General features: G+C 36.0%; 1 protein-coding gene across 8 annotated transcripts in view; it reads left to right on the forward strand.

Moving 5' to 3' along the window:
- LOC123524461 (mediator of RNA polymerase II transcription subunit 23-like) overlaps positions 1-24,604 on the forward strand; it is a 299,330-nt gene that overhangs the window by 78,770 nt on the left and 195,956 nt on the right. For 4 of the 8 annotated variants that reach the window (XM_045302672.2, XM_053538842.1, XM_053538843.1 and 1 more), the window contains one exon: positions 14,069-14,161. In XM_045302672.2, coding sequence (XP_045158607.1) covers positions 14,069-14,161 — 93 coding nt within the window. Of the gene's footprint in view, positions 1-14,068; positions 14,162-14,609; positions 14,666-16,492; positions 16,505-18,658; positions 18,686-24,604 lie in introns of those variants that run through there. The other 4 variants (XM_053538845.1, XM_053538847.1, XM_053538848.1 and 1 more) reach the window with 4 other exon arrangements.

The following is a 24,604-nucleotide window of genomic DNA, read 5'->3' on the forward strand; positions in this document are numbered from 1 at the left end:
TAGATTAATTTCAGCAAATTTGCTGAAATACCTAATGTAGAAAAATTACTTATCTTCAAAGTAATAAAGTACTATTCTAGAAAACAATGAGAGACATTAAGACCAGATTAAAGCTGTCTGATCTATATTTTCTAAATAATTGATGTAACAAAACAAGATTATTGAAAAATAATCTTTTTATCAATTATTACTATTATTAACTTTTCTTACATGTAGTGTTTCTATGACACGATATTGTTAGAACATAGACTTAATAGGTTGGAGTCATTTTCAGAATAAGAATGTTTGTTTTATTCGAACATGAATGGATAACAAGGGGCTTTATTACTTGACAAGACAAAACAGTTGCTTTAATATAGACCACACTGGGTGTCTGTGATCAACAATAGTTTGTTTTCTTATGAAATCCACCATTAAACTGGTAGATTTTTGTAGTTATTGTAAATTTAAGTTATGTCTACAAATTTTTCATACAAGTGCATACATATTCCTCATTTTACTTAGTATGCTTAATAATTGGTAATGGATTGTGACTGACTGAATTAAATAACTTAGTCATATGTTCATTGAAATATGAATTTGACTTCCACTTAACATATCAGTACACTCTGAGGTAACTTTCCCTCACCAGTTTCAATCACACGCACACACACACACAAACCACACAGACAAATGCAGACACACATTCATATACACATTTCTGTACTTTTCTAAGTAATCTGGTTACACACATACAGTGCTTGAGTGTGTGTCTGTGTGCAGGTGTCTGTGTGTATGTGTTACCAGTTGACTTAAAACATACTGGTGTGTGTATGTGTGTAACCAGATTACTTAGAAACGTACAGATATGTGTATATGTATGTATGTATGTGTGTCTGCATTTGTCTGTGTGGTGTGTGTGTGTGTGTGTGTAATTGAAACTGGTGAGGGAAAGTTACTAAGTTTTTTTTTTAATTCAGTCAGTGTGTGTCTGTGCGCAGGTGTCTGTGTGTATGTGTTACCAGTTGACTTAAAACATACCGACCAAACACACAAGCACACACTTGCTTATACACATAAATCTGTACTTGTTTAGTAATCTGGTTACTTTTAATGTATGTATCGTTATTTTTACTATTTTATACGGGTATGTCTCTTATAATTCTAAAATTGAATGGCCATTTACATGTGTTTTTAATGCTGTGATGTTTATTTATTTGTATATATTTGATGTTTGTAAATGGAGGAGACTGAAATAAATAAATAAAATTGAAATGGTAACGTAGCATGTGTAAAATATGTTACATACTGATTCCTTCTTTAACAAGGTGTTCAAACTTCATTTCCAAACAATATAGCTCACATAATTGTTATTTCATTGATAACATTTAATTATATCATTTTATTAAATTTAAGTGGTATCTTGTTTCCTGAGATGTTGATTGTGGTTATGGTTAATATTATGCAAATTAGCTAAACATACCTACTTTGGAGTAAAAAAGTTACCATCATTGTTACAAAATACTATTTAAGAAAACACTGAGAGACTTTCAGAACAGATCAAAACTGTTTGGTACATTTAAATTGATTTAAAACTTAAAGACACTGATTCTGGTATGCCAGGTATGTGGCCTATGGGAATGATAAGGTCTGTGTATTGGTGGTAATGGCCAATACACAAGACTGGACCATTGATAGACTTGCTTCTGTTTATCATAATAAGCTACTGTATAGCTACTGTGCAGTATATAAATTACAGGTGATATTTCTCACCTTCATAGCAAATCAGTTCTCACCTTTATAACGAGTTTAGAAAGCTTGATTAAATTAGGGCTAAATAAACAAAGTGATAAGACACAACAGTGTTTTTATGCCCCCGAAGGGAGGCATATAGTTTTTGAACGGTCTGTCGGTCTGCGTGCAATTTTCGTGTCCGGTCCATATCTTTGTCATCGATGGATGGATTTTCAAATAATTTGGCATGAATGTGTACCACAGTAAGACGACGTGCAGTGCGCAAGACCCAGGTCAGTAGCTCAAAGGTCAAGGTCACACTTAGACGTTAAAGGATAGTGCATTGATGGGCGTGTCCGGTCCATATCTTTGTCATCGATGGATGGATTTTCAAATAACTTGGCATGAATGTGTACCACAGTAAGACGACATGCAGTGCGCAAGAGCCAGGTCCGTAGCTCAAATGTCAAGGTCACACTTAGACGTTAAAGATCATTTTTCATGATAGTGCATTGATGGGCATGTCCAGTCCATATCTTTGTCATTCATGCATGGATTTTAAAATTATTGGGCATGAATGTGTACCACAGTAAGACGCCATGTCGCGCGCAAGACCCAGGTCTGTAGGTCAAAGGTCCTAAACTCTAACATCGGCCATAACTATTCATTCAAAGTGCCATCGGGGGCATGTGTCATCCTACGGAGACAGTTCTTGTTTTTCATATTTTTAGCAATCAAGTTTTTTAACAATTACATTTCATCATTGCTGTTTTTTTTGGTTTTTTTTAATCAAAAATATAAAAAATGCATTCAGGCACATAGCTTTTAGAAATAATAAATTATGTGTATTTTGAACAATGATATCTCTTTATTGCTGGATTTTATTATACATAAAAGAATGATCATTATTTAGACAACACAAGGGGAATTATGCATTTCTAATATATAAAATCCTTCAGTCCATATTCCATTTTATCTATTAAAAATGCAACTGAACGCTTAATTTCTAATAAAATCCAGCAATTATCTTTTTTTCTGGTTTTATTTTGTTACTTTTAATAAAAAGATCATAATCATTGAATAAACAAACTTTTAATTTCTTTTATTAAGTTTTAAGTAATTATTTAATGGTTAAGGAGTGAGAATTGCTTTGCTATAAGAGTTATTATTTAATCGGCCTGGACATTACTCAACATCAATTAAAATAATTTTGTGTACATTCTAAACAAAAACAAAAATAGCATTTCAATCAATAAAATGCAAAACACAGGAAATAACCAATTTATCTGTAGGCAATAAAATTTATGATTCTCTGACAATAATTAGGCTACATGTCAAGTCTACAGGGGTTTTATGGACCCTTATCAGACTGGACCAGACAGGATCTTGTATATTGGGGATTAAAAAGTCTGGTATTATTCACTTATATAGGAGATTTTCTTTGTCTTTAAAACATATTATTTTCTAATAAAATTTTGTCATTTTGTAACAATCTCATTAAATTTCATGAATATGCAAATTAGTTAATTAACATACAAATGCTGTTTTTTAAAGGCCAATGTCTTAGCTCCATTTTGACACCATTTTTATTATTCTATCACTAAAACTGACCAAGATATGACTGATTATCATCTATATGGTCGTCCTTTTCAAAATGAATGGTTGCCATGGAAACAGTGAAATCTTATATAGTTCAAAAGAGTTTTTTCATGGGAACATTTTTTATTTCGAAAGGGTTGGTCCTGCCGAACAATTCGGTACCTATGAAAAAAGGGAGGGGTGCATGGTAGACCCTATTGGCCCCCTACCTACTTACAAAGTCTGTTGAGATCAAATAATCTGTAATAATATTAATTTCTTTCTTCATACTGACACTGATGTTTTCTCAGAAAACCATTTTCTCTTTAGGCTTATCTCAACAGTCCTTAGAGACAGAGGTAAGAGATACTGTAAATTTTTTCAGGAAGTGCTATTAGAGAGGATTGATTTTATTGCCAAGTGCTTTACATTTAATGACTTTAAGGACTGATGCCAGTCTACAAATTGTGCTGAATGATTAGAAAGGGAATTATTAAGTTATATATAGTAAACAACTTCAATGGTGCCAATCTTAATGATAACATCTAAAATTAATAGCTGCAAAAAACAACATTCCTTAATTTTGTATAAAATTAAGTTATAGACAAGTTATTTTAAATAGTTGAATTTTAATATGCACATCAAAGGATCAGGGCCTGCTCTGGGTCAGATTTTCCTTGAGCCAATTGGATGTCCCGGTCGGGGGATGGGTGCGAAGGATGAAAATTTTCATGAATTTCAAGTGTGAATGTGCTGTCATGCTATTTTGAGCATTATTTTTGGTTGTTTACTGGGAGCACATAACTATACTATAACATACTATAACATAAATAACAAATCAGATAAAACAGAGTTTCAACAATTTAATAATTTATTTTACAACTATTTCAACACTTATTATACAAATAGTAAACATTTAACAACCAGAACAAAACAATGTTTGTACATGACACACACTACAAAACATTAAGTTCATAAATATATAATAGACAAAACATGATTTACATGACACACAAAAACATAACAACTGCATAAATTGAAAACATCAACTTTGATACAAAGAAGTGTTATCACCATGATCACAGTACATAGTTTATAGGCATTTGCAGTACCATGATGAGAAGAATCTGAAAGTCATCAGAGAACAGATCTTTACAATTTACATCAAAATTCTTCTACTCCTTGCGGAAGCCCAGACTTTGAAAGCTCTCTTGTAGGGAAAGTCAGCAAGAGGTGGACCATCAATAGACAGATGCATTATAAAGATTTTCAAGAGAAGAAATAGAAAGAGAATTTCTAAGGGCAGTCTTAATAAGATTCTGCTTAGAAAACCACGCTCACAGTCAGTGGTGGAGGTAGGGAGAATAAGAAACCGTTCAGAAGCCTCAGCAGCGGCAGGGTAACTGTGCCTGTTCTTAATTGCTAGATTGGCGCAGGAGACAGAGTCTTTCAAGATTTTGTTTGAAGTATCAGCTGCAAGTGTCCTTGAATAGGTAACAAAGCTGACAAGCTTGTTCCTTCTCCCCTCAAACCCTACAGTACCTAGGTACTCTGACACCGCCTCACAGTCTGCACTACATCTGTAATGGAAGGTTTGAAGAGATTACTTAGAGCCTTCATGACTACTGAGTCCGCATTATCTGAAAAACGAATGAAGACTGGACACCATGTTGTCAACAGATTTGTCAAACACCAACACAGCAACTCGTCTCTGTTCAGCAGAATCTCTAATAGTGTGAGACTGAAACTCAAATGTAAACAGACCATCATCGCTCATGGGGGCAAGAACCAAGGAAAGCAGAGAGAAAAAAGCCATTCTTCTTTTCCGTCAAGGATTCAAGGGTGGAAATGGTTGATGTGAGAAGAGGCTCAACATCACTGTACATCAGGTTCTTCTGTTGATACATCTTGGAGAGAACGGCAAGTGGTGAAAGAACATCAGACAGAAAGTGTGCAACATACAAGAACTTGTATGTGGCAATAGGTTTGTAGAGAGATAGAGCTTTCCCAGAGTTCTCCTCAAGAAAGCAAGAGAGAAAACTAGAATAGTTGCTGACTATAGCACTAACAGCACCTTCAAAGCTGAGTCATCTGGTATGGAACACCTCCTGAAATCTGGTAGAATGCTTATGAAGGACAGATTGGATAGCAGAGAGAGTAGACATGTTTTTAGGAGAGTTATGGAAGTACTTAAAGACAGAATTGAGGATTTCCTGGAACTTCACAAGATAAGGAATGGTATCAGCCCCACTACTACAGCTCAGAGCCAGACGATGGGCGATGCAGTGGGAAGATAGCACCCCGGGCTCAGACTGCTTCAGATAGGTCACCTCACTGCTCTAAGAGCCAGTCATCACAGACGCACCATCGGTGCAAACACCACACAGGTTTGAAAGATCAAGACCTTTCTGGGAGAGAAGCTGGAGAACCTTTGAATAGATAGCATCTGCATTTGCCCTGTGCAAAGAAGAAATTGCAAGAAAACATGTATTACTTGTAGCAAAATCAAATACATCAAAATCAAGTGATCTAATATACACAATCAGATTCTGCGAAACAGACGTGTCATTGGATTCGTCAAACATAAGTGAGAACTTAGGTGACTTCAGCAACTTCTGTTGTAGATCCTCAACTAAAACGCCAGCCAGTGCCTCTTGGAATTCACCAATGCTACTGTGGTGTTCGTATGTAGTGTGGGCATCCACTCTTAAGGTCATTAATCTGTGTGACTCCCTGAAAAGCAAAAAAAAAAAGTCTTATTTAAATGTATGTCCCTAATTACAGGAAAAAAAATTTAATTATAGACATTTACCAGTAATTTATCGCAGTGGTTACCTTTATGTTACTTGCAATAAAATTTATGAGGTCAGCTTACAAGGCTACTTTTAACAGATTACTTACAATGCCAGTTGTTTCATAATTTCTTTCATTTAAAGATACATGTTCCATTCCCAGGCTTATGAAAACATGTTCTGGTTGTGAATTCTGGTAAACTCATGTCAGCAGTTCAACTATATGCTACAAGTGAGACTACATAAAAGACTCAAAATCATGTAAATTGTTTTATCTAAAGATACATACACAAAAACAATTTTACAGATTAGATTTTTAAATAAACCTTTAATATTTTACAAAACATACCTGTTTCAGACAGAGATTGTTCAACTCAGGAACCATGGAGTTGGCAAGATCATTTTTCGCTGCGAAATACACATTCTTTAGGGCTGCTGAGATAGCAGCCTCGCTCTTCCCAAGCACAGTTTGTTGAGCCATTTTCATATTCGAAGACAACTTCTCTGCTGACACACAGTCTGTATGGTCTGAAAAAGAAAGCAAAAAAAATTCTATGAGAATTGCCTGTGGAATAAAATGAATTATAGGATTATAAATTATAAGAATAAAAAGAAACAAAGTTGCAAATTAAATCTGAGCATGGGGTTCTGATCCGTGCAGGCATATGTAGATCAAGCTGGTTGCAAATGCACTACCGTAGATACCCATGTATAATGCGCACCTGTGTATAATGCGCATCCCCGATTTTGGCCCGAAATCCTGGGGAAAAAAACATTTTTGGTCAATTTTGAGGTGGATGGAAAACGAAAGTAGAGTTTACATCGACACCGGTAATAAATTTTATCTCCGCGGTGGAGAGCAGTATTGGTCTCACGGTACTATCGATTTTTGTTTTCTCGAAAACAAAACCAATAAAATATTGTTTATTTGTTGTTTTACCCTTTTAATTAACTATTTTGAATAAATAAACAGCAGCTGATTTAATATTTCGTAATGGTATTTTTCAAAATGACATGAGCTTCTCAATTCAAACCAATAACAAAAGGGTGATAGTCTTTTTGTCACAAACAAATAGCCAATAATTACCGGCAATTAGCGTGTCACCTCGTGTCAATTATGTTGTTCACAGTTTGATCTCGGTTAAAGATAGTTCTCAATCTTTAATTAGTATCATAATTTTTGTGATTTATAAACTTTTTTTTCATCAAAATACTTTCAAATTTATATGAAATTAATTTTGTTATAAAAAAAAATAAACCATCAATCTTTTACGGAACGTAACGGTAATCTTAGATTTTAGCGGTGACAGTAAGCGCGGGGAGTAGTTTCCCTTTACAAAAATGGCGACATCGGTAACAAACTTGTTTTGAAGTTAGAAAATTGTCTATACCTGTATATAATGCGCACCCACGATTCGCGGGTGGTCCCGGGGGTAAAAAAACTGCGCATTACCCTTCTGTAAATTTGCCACCTTTTTCCACTGAAAAATCATAGGAAAACAGTGGAGTATTGGAACAAGCCTCTTTGAGTGGAAACTGATGGAAAACATTGAAAAAACAGAGGATGGAAAGGCCAGTCAAAATTTTCCACCATTTTCCATCAAATGCCAGTATCAGTGGAGTATTGGAACATTTTTCACTATTTGCCATTAAAGTTTTTCACTGTTTGCCACTGTTAAATATTAATGTAAAAACTGCCATCATTTTCCATTGAATGCCACTATCAGTGGAGTATTGGAACGTATTTCACCATTTGCCACTAAAATTTTCCACTATTTGCCACCATAACTGTTGTGGCAATCAGTGTAAAATATGCCACTGTTTTTCTCTAAATGCCACTGTTTGGCCATGGATATTTCTCCATCATTTTCCACTAACCAACATGAAGAATGCCACTGTTTTCCACCATTTGCCATCAAGTCCATGAGGTGTATACCATCACTGCATGTGTTTGAAACATGATATGAAATAAATAATGAAAGAAAGAAATATAATCATTAGAGCAGCTTATGTAATTTTTCCTTTTTAAACTGTCAATTAATTCACATCATTTTCATGATATTATTAAAGCACTTAATTCAACTTTGCTCATTAGACTAAGAAAATCTTGAAGTGAATATGCTTGATGAAAGAAAATTGTTTACTAGAACTGTTAAGTAAAAAGATGTTACAAGAACATTCCTTACAATAAACACTGTTTAGTGAGTTTTGTGCTGGATTAAAGTACCTGCAGACATACTTACAAAAGTTTACACATCAATAGGTTTTCTCTGTGAGCACCATTCATTCTGCAGTGTGTAAATCACTGAAGCCTGAAAATGTCTCAGGCCTCATAATTTTATCCATGTGTGTTTTGGCATATGTCAGGTACTGCATATACACACCTGGTACTTTATGTGAAAAGTAATTATGATAAAAGAATTAAAACCTTTTTATGTTTATCATTGATTTAGTTTGTATATAAACTGACAAGAGATGAATCACTGAAGAATAAATGGTCATTTGAAAAGATTGAGTCAGCATTTAATTTACTCAAGTTTAATCTGAAGCTTCCTGAATGTTATAAAACATGTTTAAATAGAAAATAAGTAAATAGATGTACTTACCTACAGTGTCCATTTAGAAGTTATTCTAGCAACATAAAATGTTTAAATTCCAGCTGCATGTGTAAAGGAATATCTCCAACAAGGAAGTTCCTGTTTACTTTTAAACTTTTGATATTCTTGAGCAGCTTTCTATTTTGCTATCTATTGTTGAAGGAATCTCCACTAGAATGTTTTAACAAATACTTATATCTACTAAAGAGAGAATATGTTTCATTTGTCTATTTTTAAATATTTAAAAGGCCTTTGAAATAAAACAGGACTGTTGGGATTACTTTGTGTGTTTTGGCTCCACTACATATCTTTATTTCCATTGGTTGAGAGTTCTATTTATAACACAGCAGCATTCCAGAGTTAAACCCTTTATCTCTGCTGTGTGTTTACACTGTATTTTTATACAATGTACAGGTATCAAGGCCATGCTGTGAGAGAACAGCCCCTATAATAAATAGTGCCAGTCAACAAATAGGTTCTCAGTAACTTGAGTAAGATACAATGATGAAACAATATTTTCTATCTATAAGTTTGATGTTTATTTCAATTGAGGCTTGTTACACAGTAGAAACAGCAAATTTAAACAATAAATTACATGCTTAAGAGTGACTCAAATAATAGTTCATCTTCATTATAATTATAAGCAAAAATTATGATTATGATTGAAATAATTATGTTTTACAAGAGGAACTCAATATGACAAGTCTTTACTTAAATCTAATGTTTCAGCTTTATCACTACACAAATGATATCAGCACAGAAATTTCCAGTCTCAGAATGAGAGAAAAATTCTAAGTGTTTTCCACTGATTTACACTCATAAAAATGGTTAAGTTCAATTTTCCACTGATTTCCACTACAGTTCTGTGGTATTTGGTGGAAATTGTGTTGTCATTTGGTGGCAAACAGTGGCAATGTAAAGAAAAGGCAACAATTTTCCATCAAATGCCAGTATTGTCCATCAGATGCCACTGAATGCCATACAATGCCATGAAAAATGATGGAAAATGATGGAAATAGGTGGCATATTTACAGAAGGGTATACATGGGTATCTACGGTATATTGATTTGTGCATGTCATGGCTCATATTTAAATATATAAAAGACAGACTTAAGTACAACATACATACATGTAGTTATGGTTAACTCACTCTTACTTTGTTAAAAAAAAAAAGAACCATAACTTTAAAGTTGGTCATTTAAACCAGAGATTTCAACTTGAGCAGTTGTAATTACAAAACTCTTAATAAAATGTTAACAATGATTGAACAATACCTTTGCTTCTAGCATGCTTGGTGACAGCATCTTTCTTCATGACTGGGCACCCAGATGTGAATGTATTTGATTTACGGTGCTTCTGACAAAGGTTGCAGTACATGCATTTAGTTTCAGAATCAAACTTTAACCAAGCATTGCCGGATTTCCAACTATCCAAAAAAGATCTTTCTGATTTTGATTTTTTAGCAGGAGGAGAACTGCCAGAGTCAATTTTACATTTTGATGCCATGTTTTTCAGTTTCAAGCAGAAATGATAAAGCAAGGAACATCAGTATATATAACTTTAATGATTTACTCGACCATGCTCACCAATAAATTACCGATTATCATTATGACAAATATAGTCAATTACCGAAATTATTTAGAGACAACCACCAACGGTTCCTTTGATTTTGTTTTCCGACCCTGTCCGAATTAAACTACTCGATAATCTCAATGAAAGGCGCTGCCTGTGATCTTCATTAGATTCGACCGCTGTTTGTTTAACAATTACCCGCAATCATAGTCAATTGACGAAGGTGTCATCTTTTTAATTGCCACACAGCTGACAAACTGTGACCATAACCCACTTCTAAATAAACACAATCAAGTAAACTGTGCGCAACAATTATCTCTCGCTGGAGCGCCTTCGGCAATGTATTGGATAACCAGTCATGCAATATTTCAAAGTGAGGTCGCAAACTACCAAAAGTCCAGTCATACTTTTTGACGATTTTCGCCAATTGGCATTTTCTTGAGCCAATTTTCGTTTTCTTGAGCCAATGGCTCAATTGGCGAATGCCAGCGCGAGCCCTGAGGATACAAGATTACAGTGATATAAATTTATTGTCCCCTACCTTTTTCGAAGAAGGGAAAAGAGACATAGAAAAGGTCTGCCTCCATCCATCCATCCATCCATCAGTTTGTCTGTCTGTGTTATCTGTCAGTCTCACCTTGTGTTTGGTTCATGACTGCTATGCAACAGGGGATTTTGAACTTACACAGATTTTCCCCATAATGAGAGGATGTGTTGCTTGACGAAACCCAGACCTCTAGCTCCAAGGTCAAAGTTGTATTTGGTGGAAAAACTTTAACTGGGCCTATTTTGGTCCCTAACTGCCATTCATCAAGGGGATCAGAATCACTTGGCACAAATTTTCCTCATCATAAGACAACAAGTCTTACTTGATACACAGGCCCCTATCCCAAAAGCCAAGTTCAAACTTATAGATGTCAAAGATATTAGATGTGTTTTTTTTTGTGCTGTCAATAACTTGACTAATGCCTGGGTGGATATTCAAGTATCTTGGCTTAGACAGTCGCAATATTAAAATGATATGTTGTAGACTCAGAGTCTTAGCTCTTAAGACCAAAGTCACACTGAAATAGATATCTCTATTAGTCACTTTTCATTCCCCACCCCGCCCCCCAACATGATGATGTGTCTGTTTAAAAAGCATAAATCTACCCATTTTACTTTTTGAATAATCTCACCCATTATGGAATGTGCATCTGGATTTTGTGTCTGGTCTGTTTGTCGTTCATAGATGGATTTTGAAAAAAACTTTGCACCAGTGATCAACATGACATGACGATATGTTGTGTGCAAGCACCTTACAGTTATCTCCCTTTATGGAATGTCCATCCAGATTTCCTGTCCGGTCTGCAACTTTGTCATTATGTCTCCCCCACTCGGGGAGACACTGTTTTTTCCCTGTCCATCCTTCCATTCGTCCGTCCGTTACACTTCATTTCTGATCAATAACTGGAGAACCATGACCTAGAACCTCTGAACTTAATAGGGTGGTAGGGCTTATGGAGTAGACGACCCCTGTCGTTTTTTGGAGTCTCTGTATCAAAGGTCAAGGTCACAGGGGCATGAACATGGAAAACCATTTCCAATCAACTTGAGAACCACTTGACCCAGAATGTTGAAACTTCATAGGATGGTTGGACATGCAGAGTAGATTACCACTATTGATTTTGGGGTCTCTCTGTTAAAGGTCAAGGTCACAGGAGCCTTAACATGAAAAACCATTTCGGATCAATAACTTGAGAACCACTTGATCCAGAATATTGAAACTTCATAGGATGATTGGACTTGCAGAGTAGATTCCCCCTATTGATTTTGGGGTCACTCCATTGAAGGTCAAGGTCACAAGGACCAGAACATGGAAATCCATTTCCGATCATTAACTTGGGAACCGTTTGACCAAGAACCTTCAAACTTCATAGAGGACTTACAGAGTGGATGGCCCCTATTGATTTTGGGATCACTTGAGCAAAGGTCACGAGCCTGAACGTGGAAAACTCTTTCCAATCAAACTCTTTCCGACTTGAGAACCACTTGGCCCAGAATGTTGAAACTTCATTCAAAACCTTCAAACTTCATAGGGTGATAGGACTTACAGAGTTAGAATGATGACCTTTTAATTTTGGGGTACTCCATCAAAGGTCAAGGTCACAGGGGCCAGAATATGGAAAACTGTTTCCAGTCCATAACTTGAGAACCACTAGGCCCAGAATGTTGAATTTTCTTGGGATGATTGGACATGCCAAGTAGATTATCACTATTGCAGCCAACCATCGTGTCTCTTGGACTTTTGCTCCTGTCCCCTATTGACTTCTTGCCTATTACTACTATGGGGGAGACATGCACTTTTCTACAAAAGCATCTTCTAATTAGAGTATTATAAATACTGTAGAATCTGGTAAATAAGTGCATATTTGAATATAAGTGTGTATGAAAAGTAAGTGCATACGGCCTAACTGTTATTCTGTATGGAATAATAAGCGCATTTCATTTCCTTGCTGTCATTTTGACTCGAAAGTACGTGCATATCTGATTAATAGTAAACAAACAACAGATGCAACAGTGTTACTAGTATTATACTGAGATACTAGTAGTTGTTAATCATGAATGCAGGTGACATGTGTTTTACCTGCTGAATAGCCGATGGGTGTTAAAAGATTTTAGCGTCTAGTAGTAACATTAAGTTGTTTGTGTTGTCATAACAGTTTGTCATGCTTGTATCAATCTGTGAAAAATTATGGATAAAACACCTCGTTAACACAAATCTTATTCTAGGTTTCAGTTTCAGTTTAGGGAAAAGAAATTAGAAATTGTTGACTTCTACAAATTTTAAAGATGTTGGGATCAGTACCACACATGCAAGGAGTATAACACAGCATACGGCTTGTCTATAAGCACATATCAAATATAAGTGCATAGTTTTGGGCTTAAATATAAGCACATATCAAAAAGAGGCGCACAAAAGTGTCACTAAAATTATTACCAGATTCTGCAGTGTATCAGTTTTTGAGAAATACAGTATATTGTCATTTGCACAATTTCAAAGCTTTTTTAAGCATGACGTGCTCCTCCGTGTATTATTTCATCATGAACGACATTTTATGTTTTGAAAAAATGAAGTATTGTATATATGAACACACATAGTTTATGAATATATTGTCACAAAACACAAAAACTGAATAAATCTAACCTGTTAGAAAAAAATCTAACATCAATTTGCTTATCTATTATGGGGTATATCTGCTATAAGTTTCCCCTCGGTGTACATGGAACCTTGTTAATGTAATTAGGGTTAACTGGGTCTCCTAGAGTCAAAAATAGGACATTATGTTAAATAATATCAGAACCTTTATTATACAGTCCAGAGGCAGTGTTTTTGACCTGCTCTAAGAATGTTTTTGGTAATAGAATCTAGATCAAGTTTGAAACTGGGTCATCGAAGGTAAAAAGGGCCTAGGTGAGAGATACAGGACTTCCATGGCCTAATTGTTTTTAAACATTTTGAGGCTTGTGCCATGACGAAGAAGCCACTTGCTTTTGTTAAACAGGAACTTTCATTCTGAAAGAAGGCTGTTCATTAATTTCACAAGTTTGAGAAAAAATAATGATGTGTGTGTCATTACTGAAAAAGATATCATAGATCCAGAGATATTTCATGAAACTGTAATGAAGGTAGGGTTTCCTACCGTTACTTACCATTTAGGATTCAGTGTATATTTTGGTATTAATTGAACAGCTTTAAGTTCACAAGGCTGTTGTAATGAAACAGGTAACTTAATGTATGAAGCTTAAGTTGCTACAGATCTATAAATTTTACAGGGATGTCGAGACTTACTGAGGATGATACTGCACAATCATAACATAGAGACACAAAACGCTAACATCTTACCACAGGTTGAGGCCATGATCTCAGTAAGTATTGCATAATTATAACATAGAGACATAAAATGCTAACATCTTACCACAGGTTGAGGCCATGATCTCAATAAGTATTGCATAATTATAACATAGAGACATAAAATGCTAACATCTTACCACAGGTTGAGGCTATGATCTCAGTAAGTATTGCATAATTATAACATAGAGACATAAAATGCTAACATCTTACCACAGGTTGAGGCCATGATCTCAGTAAGTATTGCATAATTATAACATAGAGACATAAAATGCTAACATCTTACCACAGGTTGAGGCCATGATCTCAGTAAGTATTGCATAATTATAACATAGAGACACAAAATGCTAACATCTTACCACAGGTTGAGACAAAAAACGCTAACATCTTACCACAGGTTGAGGACATGATCTCAGTAAGTATTGCATAATTATAACATAGAGACACAAACCGCTAACATCTTACCACAGGTTGAGACAAAAAACGCTAACATCTTACCACAGGTTGAGGCCATGATCTCAGTAAGTATTGCATAATACTTATTTTATATAGGGAAAAACTTTTAAAATCTTCTTGTCCAAACCACAAAACCTAGGGCTTTGGCATTTGTAATGCAGCATCATCTAGTGGTTCTCTACCAAGTTTGTGCAAATTATCCCACTAGGGTCAAATATAGCCCCGCCCTGGGGGTCCCATGGTTCATATAGACTTATATAGGGAAAAGCTTTTGAAATCTTCTTGTCAATAACCTACAACATTCAAATTTGGACCACGTATGGTTTTGAGTGGCAAGATGAACCTTGACATGAGTTGACCTTGATTTTGACCTAGTGACCTACTTTCACATTTCTCAAGCTACAGCCTTCAAATTTGGACCACATGCATAGTTTTGTGCACTGAAAAAAACTTTGACCTTGACATTGACCTAGTGACCTACTTTCACATTTTTGAAGGTACAGGCTTTAAATTTGGACCACATGCATAGTTTTATGTTCCGAAATGAAATTTGACCTTGATTTTGACCTAGTGACCCACTTTCACATTTCTCAAGCTACAGCCTTCAAATTTGGACCACATGCATAGTTTTGTGTACCGAAACAAACTTTGACCTTTACATTGACCTAGTGACCTACTTTCACATTTTTGAAGGTACAGGCTTCAAATTTGGACCACATGCTCTGTGTTCCAAAATAAAATTTGACCTTAACATTGACCTAGTGACCTGCTTTCACATTTCTCAAGCTACAGCCTTCAAATTTAGACCATTTGCATAGTTTTTTGTACCGAAATGAACTTTGACCTTAAGATTGACCTGGTGACCTACTTTCACATTTCTATAGGTACAGGCTTCAAATTTAGACCACATGCATAGGATTGTGTACCGAAACTAACTTTGACCTTGACATTGACCTAGTGACCTGCTTCACATTTTTGAAGGTACAGGCTTTAAATTTAGACCACATGCATAGATTTGTGTTCTGAAGTGTAATTTAACCTTGATTTTGACTTAGTGACCTATTTCACATTTCTCAAGCTACAGCCTTCAAATTTGGACCACTTGCATAGTTTTGTGTACCGAAATAAACTTTGACCTTAAGATTGACGTAGTGACCTACTTTCAAATTTCTCAAACTACAACCTTCAAACTTGATGCACATGCATAGTTTTGTGTACAAAGAACTTTGTCCTTGAAATTGATCTAGTGACCTACTTTCACATTTCTCAAGCTACAGCTTTCGAATTTGGACCACATGCCCAGTGTTGTGTATGGAAATGAAATTTGACCTTGAGCTAGCCAATAAGTCTTGAAATTAGGAACACTCAAAAATTTCACATTGGTGGGCGCCAAGATCACTCTGTGATCTCTTGTTGCACAACAAAATCGTTTAGGATTTATTAATATGTGTTTGATTTACCCCTGAACCACTGGTTCCTATGATTTTGTCAACTTACTTATGGTAAAAATTAACTTTTAACAAGCCGATAATAAAATGAAATACCTGTAAGTATTTTATAGTGCAGATAATACAGTTTTGCTTGTATCGAAGTGTCACAATAGAAGCACTTTTGTATACAGAACACCTGGTAGGATTAGTAAAGGTGCAGTTATATTGATCTCTTTTTCCTATGCCTACACGATCTCAGTAAGTATTGCATAATCATGTAGAGACACAAAACGCTAACATCTTTCCACAGGTAGAGGCCGTGATTTCAGTACATATTGCATAATTATAACATAGGGACACAAAACGCTAACATCTTTCCACAGGTAGAGGCCATGATCTGAGTAAGTATTACATAATTATATCATAGAGACATAAAATGCTAACATCTTTCCACAGGTAGAGGCCATGATTTCAGTAAGTATTACATAATTATAACATAGAGACATAAAACATATCACTTTTCCCTATATGTATAGAGTGGAAATTAAAAAAATCTTCTTATGTGAAACTGCTGGCCTGATTTGAAAATAATTTTACACAAATGGCTCTTGTGTGACCCTCTACCAAGATTGTTTAAATTATACCGATTCGTCAAAAAGCTTGTCCGCCAGGGGGCATGGTCACTTTTCCCTATCAGTGATTTTTTTTTCCCTTTTGGGAAAAGGTCCGGTACCGGATAAATTGGGGAAAAATAGCGGGGCTTTACTCAGATTGGGAATTTTTATAGTTAATTAATAACATCATTTAGAATGCTTCTTCCTTTAATTCCATGTAAATATCATCAAACAAACTGTTTGAATGGTTAAATCATGGTGAATGTCAATGTAACTAAGTTTTCCTTCTGCAATCATCAAAATGCAAACTTAATTTGGTCATTTGGGGAATTTTTGGATGATAATTGGGAAAAAAGATTGCATTTTTCAATTGGGAAAAGGTCCTTTTAGGGGTACTTTATAAAGAAGGAAAAAAATCCCTGCCTATATGTACCGTAAAAACTTGAGTATATTACGCTAGCATGTATATTACACATCCCCGATCTTGTATCAAAATCTTGGGAAAAAACATACATTGGAATATAATATGCATCGGAAATCAGTCTGAGGATTTTGTTTACAATCGGCCATTTTTTCGGCCCGTGTAACAACGACTGCATTGCATCGAAAATCTTAACTGGTTACGGACATCTAAAAAATGTCATCAATTTTACAGGTACTCTAAAAACATGACACTTTCTCAAACTGTCAACACCTTCTCAGCAAGCTTTATACGTGCCAATATTTCATAATTACAGGCACATCAAAGGAGAAGTTAATTTGCGTGTTTGTTTAACAATGTATAATCGACTGAATTGATCAGTAATGATTGGCTTGTAATACAGAAATAACAAACAAGCCGTTTTAATTGCATTTTATTTGAACAGCCTGTGATAGAAAAATGTTTTAACTGATTTAACACAAACCTTGATTTTGGCCTAGTGACCAACTTTCACATTTCTCAAGCTACAGCCTTCAAATTTGGACCACTTGCATAGTTTTATGTACCGAAATAAACTTTGACCTTAAGATTGACCTAGTAACCTACTTTCAGATTTCTCAAACTACAGCCTTCAAACTTGATGCACATGCATAGTTTTGTGTACAAAGAACTTTGTCCTTGAAATTGATCTAGTGACCTACTTTCACATTTCTCAAGCTACAGCTTTCGAATTTGGACCACATGCCCAGTGTTGTGTACGGAAATGAAATTTGACCTTGAGCTAGTCATTAAGTCTTGAAATTAGGAACACTCAAAAATGGCACATTGGTGGGCGCCAAGATCACTCTGTGATCTCTTGTTTAGTTTAAACTTATTTATTTTACCTGTTTTGAACATTTTTCTTCTATCGTCCATGAGCTCACCAGCACGTAATTACATTGCGATTATAGCCGGTTTCAAACCCAGTCTGATACTTCTAACACTTGTAAATGTTAGGATATTAAAGCTACGTAATAACAAAAGAAAGGAACAATTTATTGACGACTATACAACAGTGAGCACATATCAGGTATTAAAGGCATTAATCTGCTATCAATAAAGAGCGTAACACGCACTAGTGGACTGGAGAATAAACTTTTAACAGTGACGTCATACAGGTACCATAATTGCAGAAAGTAACCCAATGCAGTCGTACTTCCGGTTTTCTTCCGGATTCACATTCGCGAATTTAAAATTATGATTTTAACATCGCGAATTTAAGATTTCGCGAAATAATAAAATGCCAAAAATCGGGACAGATTCGCGAAATAAAGATCTCGCGAATTTAAAGTGTTTTACAGTATATGTTTAACGTTGTTCATGTATTTATCAGGTTCTAAACTATACATGCATTTCTACAGTGTTAGGTTTAAAGAGGCTGGTTTGTTGGAATGTTGCATTACCATGAATCAGAGTATATCACATATCGGATCTGTTGAGAAATAATTTGAGTTGCAGAGAAGAAATGACGAAAGAACGAAAACGAAATGATTGCCTTGTTCAAGTTATGACAACATTACCATCTGCCCCTGATGCCCTTCCTTCTGCAGTTAGCTGAACGGAAAGCCCATGTTAAACTCAGTACGTTTTAAATGCAGGGATAATAAGTAATACTTTGTGTAGATAATTTTGTTACGGCAGGGCTGAAGACACATTAAGTAAAACACTCTCACTGTTGATGTCAAGTTTGAATGAATATAACCAGTAATTTTGAGTAATTAAGAAGACTATCTTGAAATTAACACTTGCAAGTTAAAAAAGATTCCCTAAACTTCTACTTGCATGATTGTCTTGATCATGCTTAAATCTTATCAAGATAAAATTGAAAACAAAGCATGTCATTTGCACACAATCATATAATTAGAGCATAGACAACCGCTTGTGCCGACATTGATTTGGACTGAATTTTCGTCAAATTCCTACCTTCTAGGTACTTATTAAAAGCAGATATTGGTAACTTATTAGAGCTTTTGTGACCGCTCGATGTCCGTCCTGTGTCAACAATTTGTAAAAGAATTCTTCTTCTTCAAAACCACTGGGCAGATTTACACCAAATTTCACAGGAATGATTCTTGGGTGGCTCCCTTTCAAAATTGGCCAAAGAATTTAATTCCATGCAGAACTCTGGTTGCCATGGCAACCGAAAGGAAAAACTTTGAAAATCTTCTTGTCAGAAACTATTAGCTGGATTTCAAAAATATTTTGTAGAAATGATCTCTAGGTGACCCTCTACCAAAATTGCCTAAGCCATTCTGTTTGAGTAAAAAACATGGCCGCCGGGGGCCAGGGTTTATTTTCCCATTATGGCTATATTGTAAATTTCAAAAATCTTCTTCTTCAAAACCACTTGGCAGATTTTAAATTTCACAGAAATGATCCTTGGGTGCCCCCCAATCATAATTGCCCAAAGAATTGAAATCCATGAAGAACTCTGGTTGCCATGGCAACCGAAAGGAAAAACTTAAAATATTTTTTTTGCCCAAACCACAGTAGCTAGGGCTTTGATGTTTGGTATGTGGCATCATCTAATGGTCCTCTACCAAGTTAGGTCAAATTGATACTTGTAGTATTTTGCATTGCCTAGTGGTTCTCTAACAAGAATGTTCCAGTTATGCCCCTGGTGTGAAAAGAGGCTCTGCCCCGGGGGTCACTTTTTATATGAGTTATATAGGAAATATACTTTAAAATTTTCTCATCATATTTCCTAAACTGTTTTATTATGATTATCTGATGACCCCAAGTAATTAAGGATCACTTCACTTTGACCTTGACCTACCTGACCTACTTTTTGTTTTTTTAAGATACAGCCTTGAAATTTGGATGACAGATACAGTTTTGCACACCGATCTTAAAACTGACTTTCAGTGACCACGAAGTAGACCTACGTTCTTAATATTTTGGCATCAGTTTGACATTTGAAACATGAAGCTCATATTACTCAGGTGAGCGATCGAGGGTCATCATGACCCTCTTGTTTAAGATACAGCCTTGAAATTTGGATGACAAGTACAAGTTTTGCACACCGATCTTAAATGTGATTTTCAGTGACCTTGAATATGACCTACTGACCTACTTCCTTGTTTTTAGCTCACCTGTCACATAGTGACAAGGTGAGCTTTTTTGATCACCCTTCGTCAGTCGTCAGTCAGTGCGTCCGTCAACAATTTCTTGTCTGCACGATAGTGGTTTCATTTATGATTTTATTTTAACCAAACTTGCACACAACTTGTATCACCATAAGATCACGGTTCCTTTCTTGAACTGGCCAGATCCCATTATGGGTTTCAGAGTTATGGCCCCTGAAAGTGCCAAAATTAGCTATTTTGACCTTGTCTGCACAATAGCAGCTTTGTTTATGATTTGATTTTTACCAAACTGGCACACAACTTGTATCACCATTAGATCTTGGTTCCTTTCTTGAACTGGCCAGATTCCAATATGGGTTCCAGAGTTATGGGCCCTGAAAGGGCCAAAATTAGCTATTTTGACCTTGTCTGCACAATAGCAGCTTTATTTATGATTTGAATTTTACCAAACTTGCACACAACTTGTATCACCATAAGATCTTGGTTCCTTTCTTGAACTGGCCAGATTCCATTATGGGTTCCAGAGTTATGGCCCCTGAAAGGGCCAGAATTAGCTATTTTGACCTTGTCTGCGAATTTGAATTTACAGTAACCTGTACTAACGGTCACCTCCGATCAGCGGTCACCTCCGTTTAGCAGTCATTTTATGATGCCCCCGACAGATTTTCCTCTATTTTATCACTTTATTCAGCGGCCACCTCTCGTCCGCGGCCAGCGGCCACAAAAATTGCCTCCCGACCACCGTATTTGACCCCTTTCAGCGGCCATGTTTCTTCCAAAACAAGATATTTTTAGGCGATGATCGCCGACGATACCCGATTTTTGAGAAACACGTCATTGCTTAGTCTCGCGTGACTTCACCTTTCATCTTTGTAGAAGCCAAAATGACATGAGCTTATCAATTAAAACTGATAATCAAAGGTGTGATCCACTTTTTGTTCCGATCAAATGGCCAGTAATTTTCGGCAATTAGCATGTCACCTCATGTCAGTTTTGTTGTTCACAGTTTGATCTCGGTTAAAGATAATACTCGATATCTAATTAGTAGCATACTATTTGTGATTCTTTATATTTCTTTCATCAAAACGCTATTAAATTTATACGAAATTTATTGTGTTTGAAAGAAATATAAACCACTTGATCTTTTACGGAACATAACGGCGATCTTAGATTTTAGCGTAGACAGAAAGCGCGGAGAGTAGCTTCCCTTACCAAAATGGCGAAAATTGTAAACAAACTTGTTTTGAAGTTGGAAAATTGTCTGTAACAGTAATATTTTTCTTGTTGTTAAAAAATCACGCTGGAGTTTTAGATTGCTTAGAATAAATTGCAAAGGCAAATGCTCGTCAAGGTATCTTGGTAAAATAATAATAGAAACTGAAAAAGAAATGGGCCTAAAGGCTAAACTGGTCGGAAGTCTAAAAAAATACATATACTGGCTGCATCTCCGATCAGCGGTCACCTGGCTTCAGCGGCCAAAGGACTTCGGACACTTTCTACCGTATTTTCCCGAATATACGCCCCCGGGGGCGTTACATTTTCCAAAGAGGGGGCGTTCATTTGAGGTAAAAAAATAAAAAATGAAAATTTTTACAAAACTTAAAAACATCGTTCAAACCAACTGTAAAGTGTTTCTGTGTTGTTTAATTCCCCCAAAACGTAATTATTTGGCATCCAATTTAAATCAGTGTGTCTTAAAATTATGCATTTAAATACGGTACCTCATGTATTCCGTGCCACGCTCGCGACATTACACATTACGTCATCATACCCAAACAGCTGTGTACTCCGATAATATTTTCCTTAGTACATGCGGGTAGCAATACACAATGCCAGTGGTTTGACACGCTGCTTATGTGCCAGCTTTTAAATTAAAAGTTATTAAAACTGCCGAAGAAAAGGTTAACACTTGGCCGAAAATTTGTTTAAAGTCGACAGGAAGCTTGTGCGCGGGTGGTGCAAAAACAAATCAAAAATGGATTTACCATTTAATTTTCTATTTGATGTTTGGATACGTACCGTACTTAGTATAAACGTTTTGGATTTACGGTACATGGACTGTTTAAAAGTGTGTTTATTTCTTAATACATTGGATACATACTGTAAATTACTTATTATGTTGACTTATAAAAATGAGGTAGGTGATATTTTTTTTCGTTCTTGTTGACTTTTTTTCCCTCCAAAACGGGTGGGGGGCGTTAATTAGAGGGGGGGCCTTAATACGGGAAAATACGGTATATGAATTTGCCTACTCCAAGAGTGAAAAATAAACCACTAAGAAATAAGTATTTAATTACATATACCATCAAAATACTTATTTGTTTGTTTGTTTGTTTGTTTTGGGTTTAACGCCGTTTTTCAACAGTATTTCAGTCATATAACGGCGGGCAGTTAACCTAACCAGTGTTCCTGGATTCTGTACCAGTACAAACCTGTTCTCCGCAAGTAACTGCCAACTTCCCCACATGAATTATCAGAGGTGGAGGACTAATGATTTCAGACACAATGTCGTTTATCAAATAGTCACGGAGAACATACGCCCCGCCCGAGGATCGAACTCGCGACCCCGCGATCCGTAGACCAACGCTCTTACCTACTGAGCTAAGCGGGCGGGCAAAAATACTTATTTGAGATTATTTCTTAAAGTCAAATTTTTCAATATTTGTTTCATAAAATGGTAATTTTTGCTCTAAATAGAATTACGTACCCTGTTATATACATATAAAAGCTATTTTGCTTTAAAGTACATTGTCCCCCCCCCCCCCCCCCCCCCCCCGGTGCATCAAAACCATATTTGGCCAGCATATGTAGATATTAATTATACACATTTTTTGTGACTGTTGTGTTGATGCAAGGGGTGGAGCAGTACTTTTAAACAAAAAATGTAACTACAGGGTGTTCCCAAATGTAAAGTAACCAATACTTTTTATATTCATTTTTAATAATTTGATGGTCACATATTTTTACATTTGTTTGTAACTAAAATACTATACAAATGTTTGAATGGGCACATATAGGCATTTTATACATGTAGAGTAGTGAGAGAAGCAAATACTGTTAATTCAGTATTATTTGTTGGGTTAAATTTTCATTGGTTTATCCTGGTTCTTTGTTGTAGTAGATTGGTAAATGTGTTCCGTAAAATACTAGCAACACACCAGGTATCTTCTGCATGCCCTCCTCGCGACGCGCACGCCACTAGCGATGAGGATGTAATTTGTTTTCCATTTTGTTTTTATTATTTTTTTGTTGTTTTTTATTTTATATATATTTTTCATTTCTTTATTTCTTCATCTTTTTCTGTGCATTTATATTTATTTCTTTTAGACACATACTACATGTGACACGTATTCATTACTTCATGTTCTTCCTTCAGTGAAAACTGAATAGAAGATTGTTCTTTGCGGCGGACTAGGCCTAAACACAACAAAAAGGGGCAATATGTGTACAGCAGTTAATCTGATCCTGACTATAGTCTATTCAACAGAAATAAAGCTTGGCATTGATATGCCTGTGATGCATAGGTCAAGAACAGTAGCTTCTTGGCAGGTCATATCAGTGACGGTTTCACATTCAGTCTGATGCCACGAAAGTGATGTGTCAAGTCGCTTTCCATGCAGATGGCATATACAAATACGGCTAGACGCGGAAACGAACTAAAAAGTCCAGCCGAGTTTCAGGTGGAATTTTTATGCAGCGACCTGCTTCTACTTTAGCCCTACAAATGACACATTTCGAATATGTTTTGCCCACAACTTCAGCCCTGAATAGACAACATTATCTATAGATGGGTTGTTGTCAGACTTATCCTGATTTAACTTTTCCGATCCAGCTTCCTTAGGCAAGCCTCAGAAAGAACTGTCATTTCGGATACATTTTTATTACATGTTTAAAATGAGCCGTGCTATGAGAAAACCAACATAGTGGCTTTGCGACCAGCGTGGATCCAGACCAGCCTGAGCATCTGCGCAGTCTGGTCAGGATCCATGCTGTTCGCTTGCAAAGCCTATTGGATAAGACAAACCGTTAGCGAACAGCATGGATCCTGACTAAACTACGCAGATGTGCAGGCTGGTCAGGATCCAAGCTGGTCGCAATTGCACTATGTTGGTTTTCTCATGGCGCGGCTCAAATATTATGTGTGCCACTGGTACTTATCCCAAGCAAGAACCCACCCTACGGCCTTGATAAGATTACTGCCTTTTCTTAGTATTAATGTTATACATCACACAAATATCTGCCATCACTTATAACAGAGCTATAAAGACATATACATGTACTTAAATAACTACCTGAACCACTGTAATAAAACTGACCGGTCACTTATACATGTATACCTATTCACACATGTAATGCGTCAATAACTTTACATTACGAACAGTGTATAGATAAATCAAGTACAGGTTATTTGCAA

The sequence above is a fragment of the Mercenaria mercenaria genome, chromosome 3, assembly GCF_021730395.1.
Source record: "Mercenaria mercenaria strain notata chromosome 3, MADL_Memer_1, whole genome shotgun sequence".
Classification (NCBI taxonomy): domain Eukaryota; kingdom Metazoa; phylum Mollusca; class Bivalvia; order Venerida; family Veneridae; genus Mercenaria; species Mercenaria mercenaria.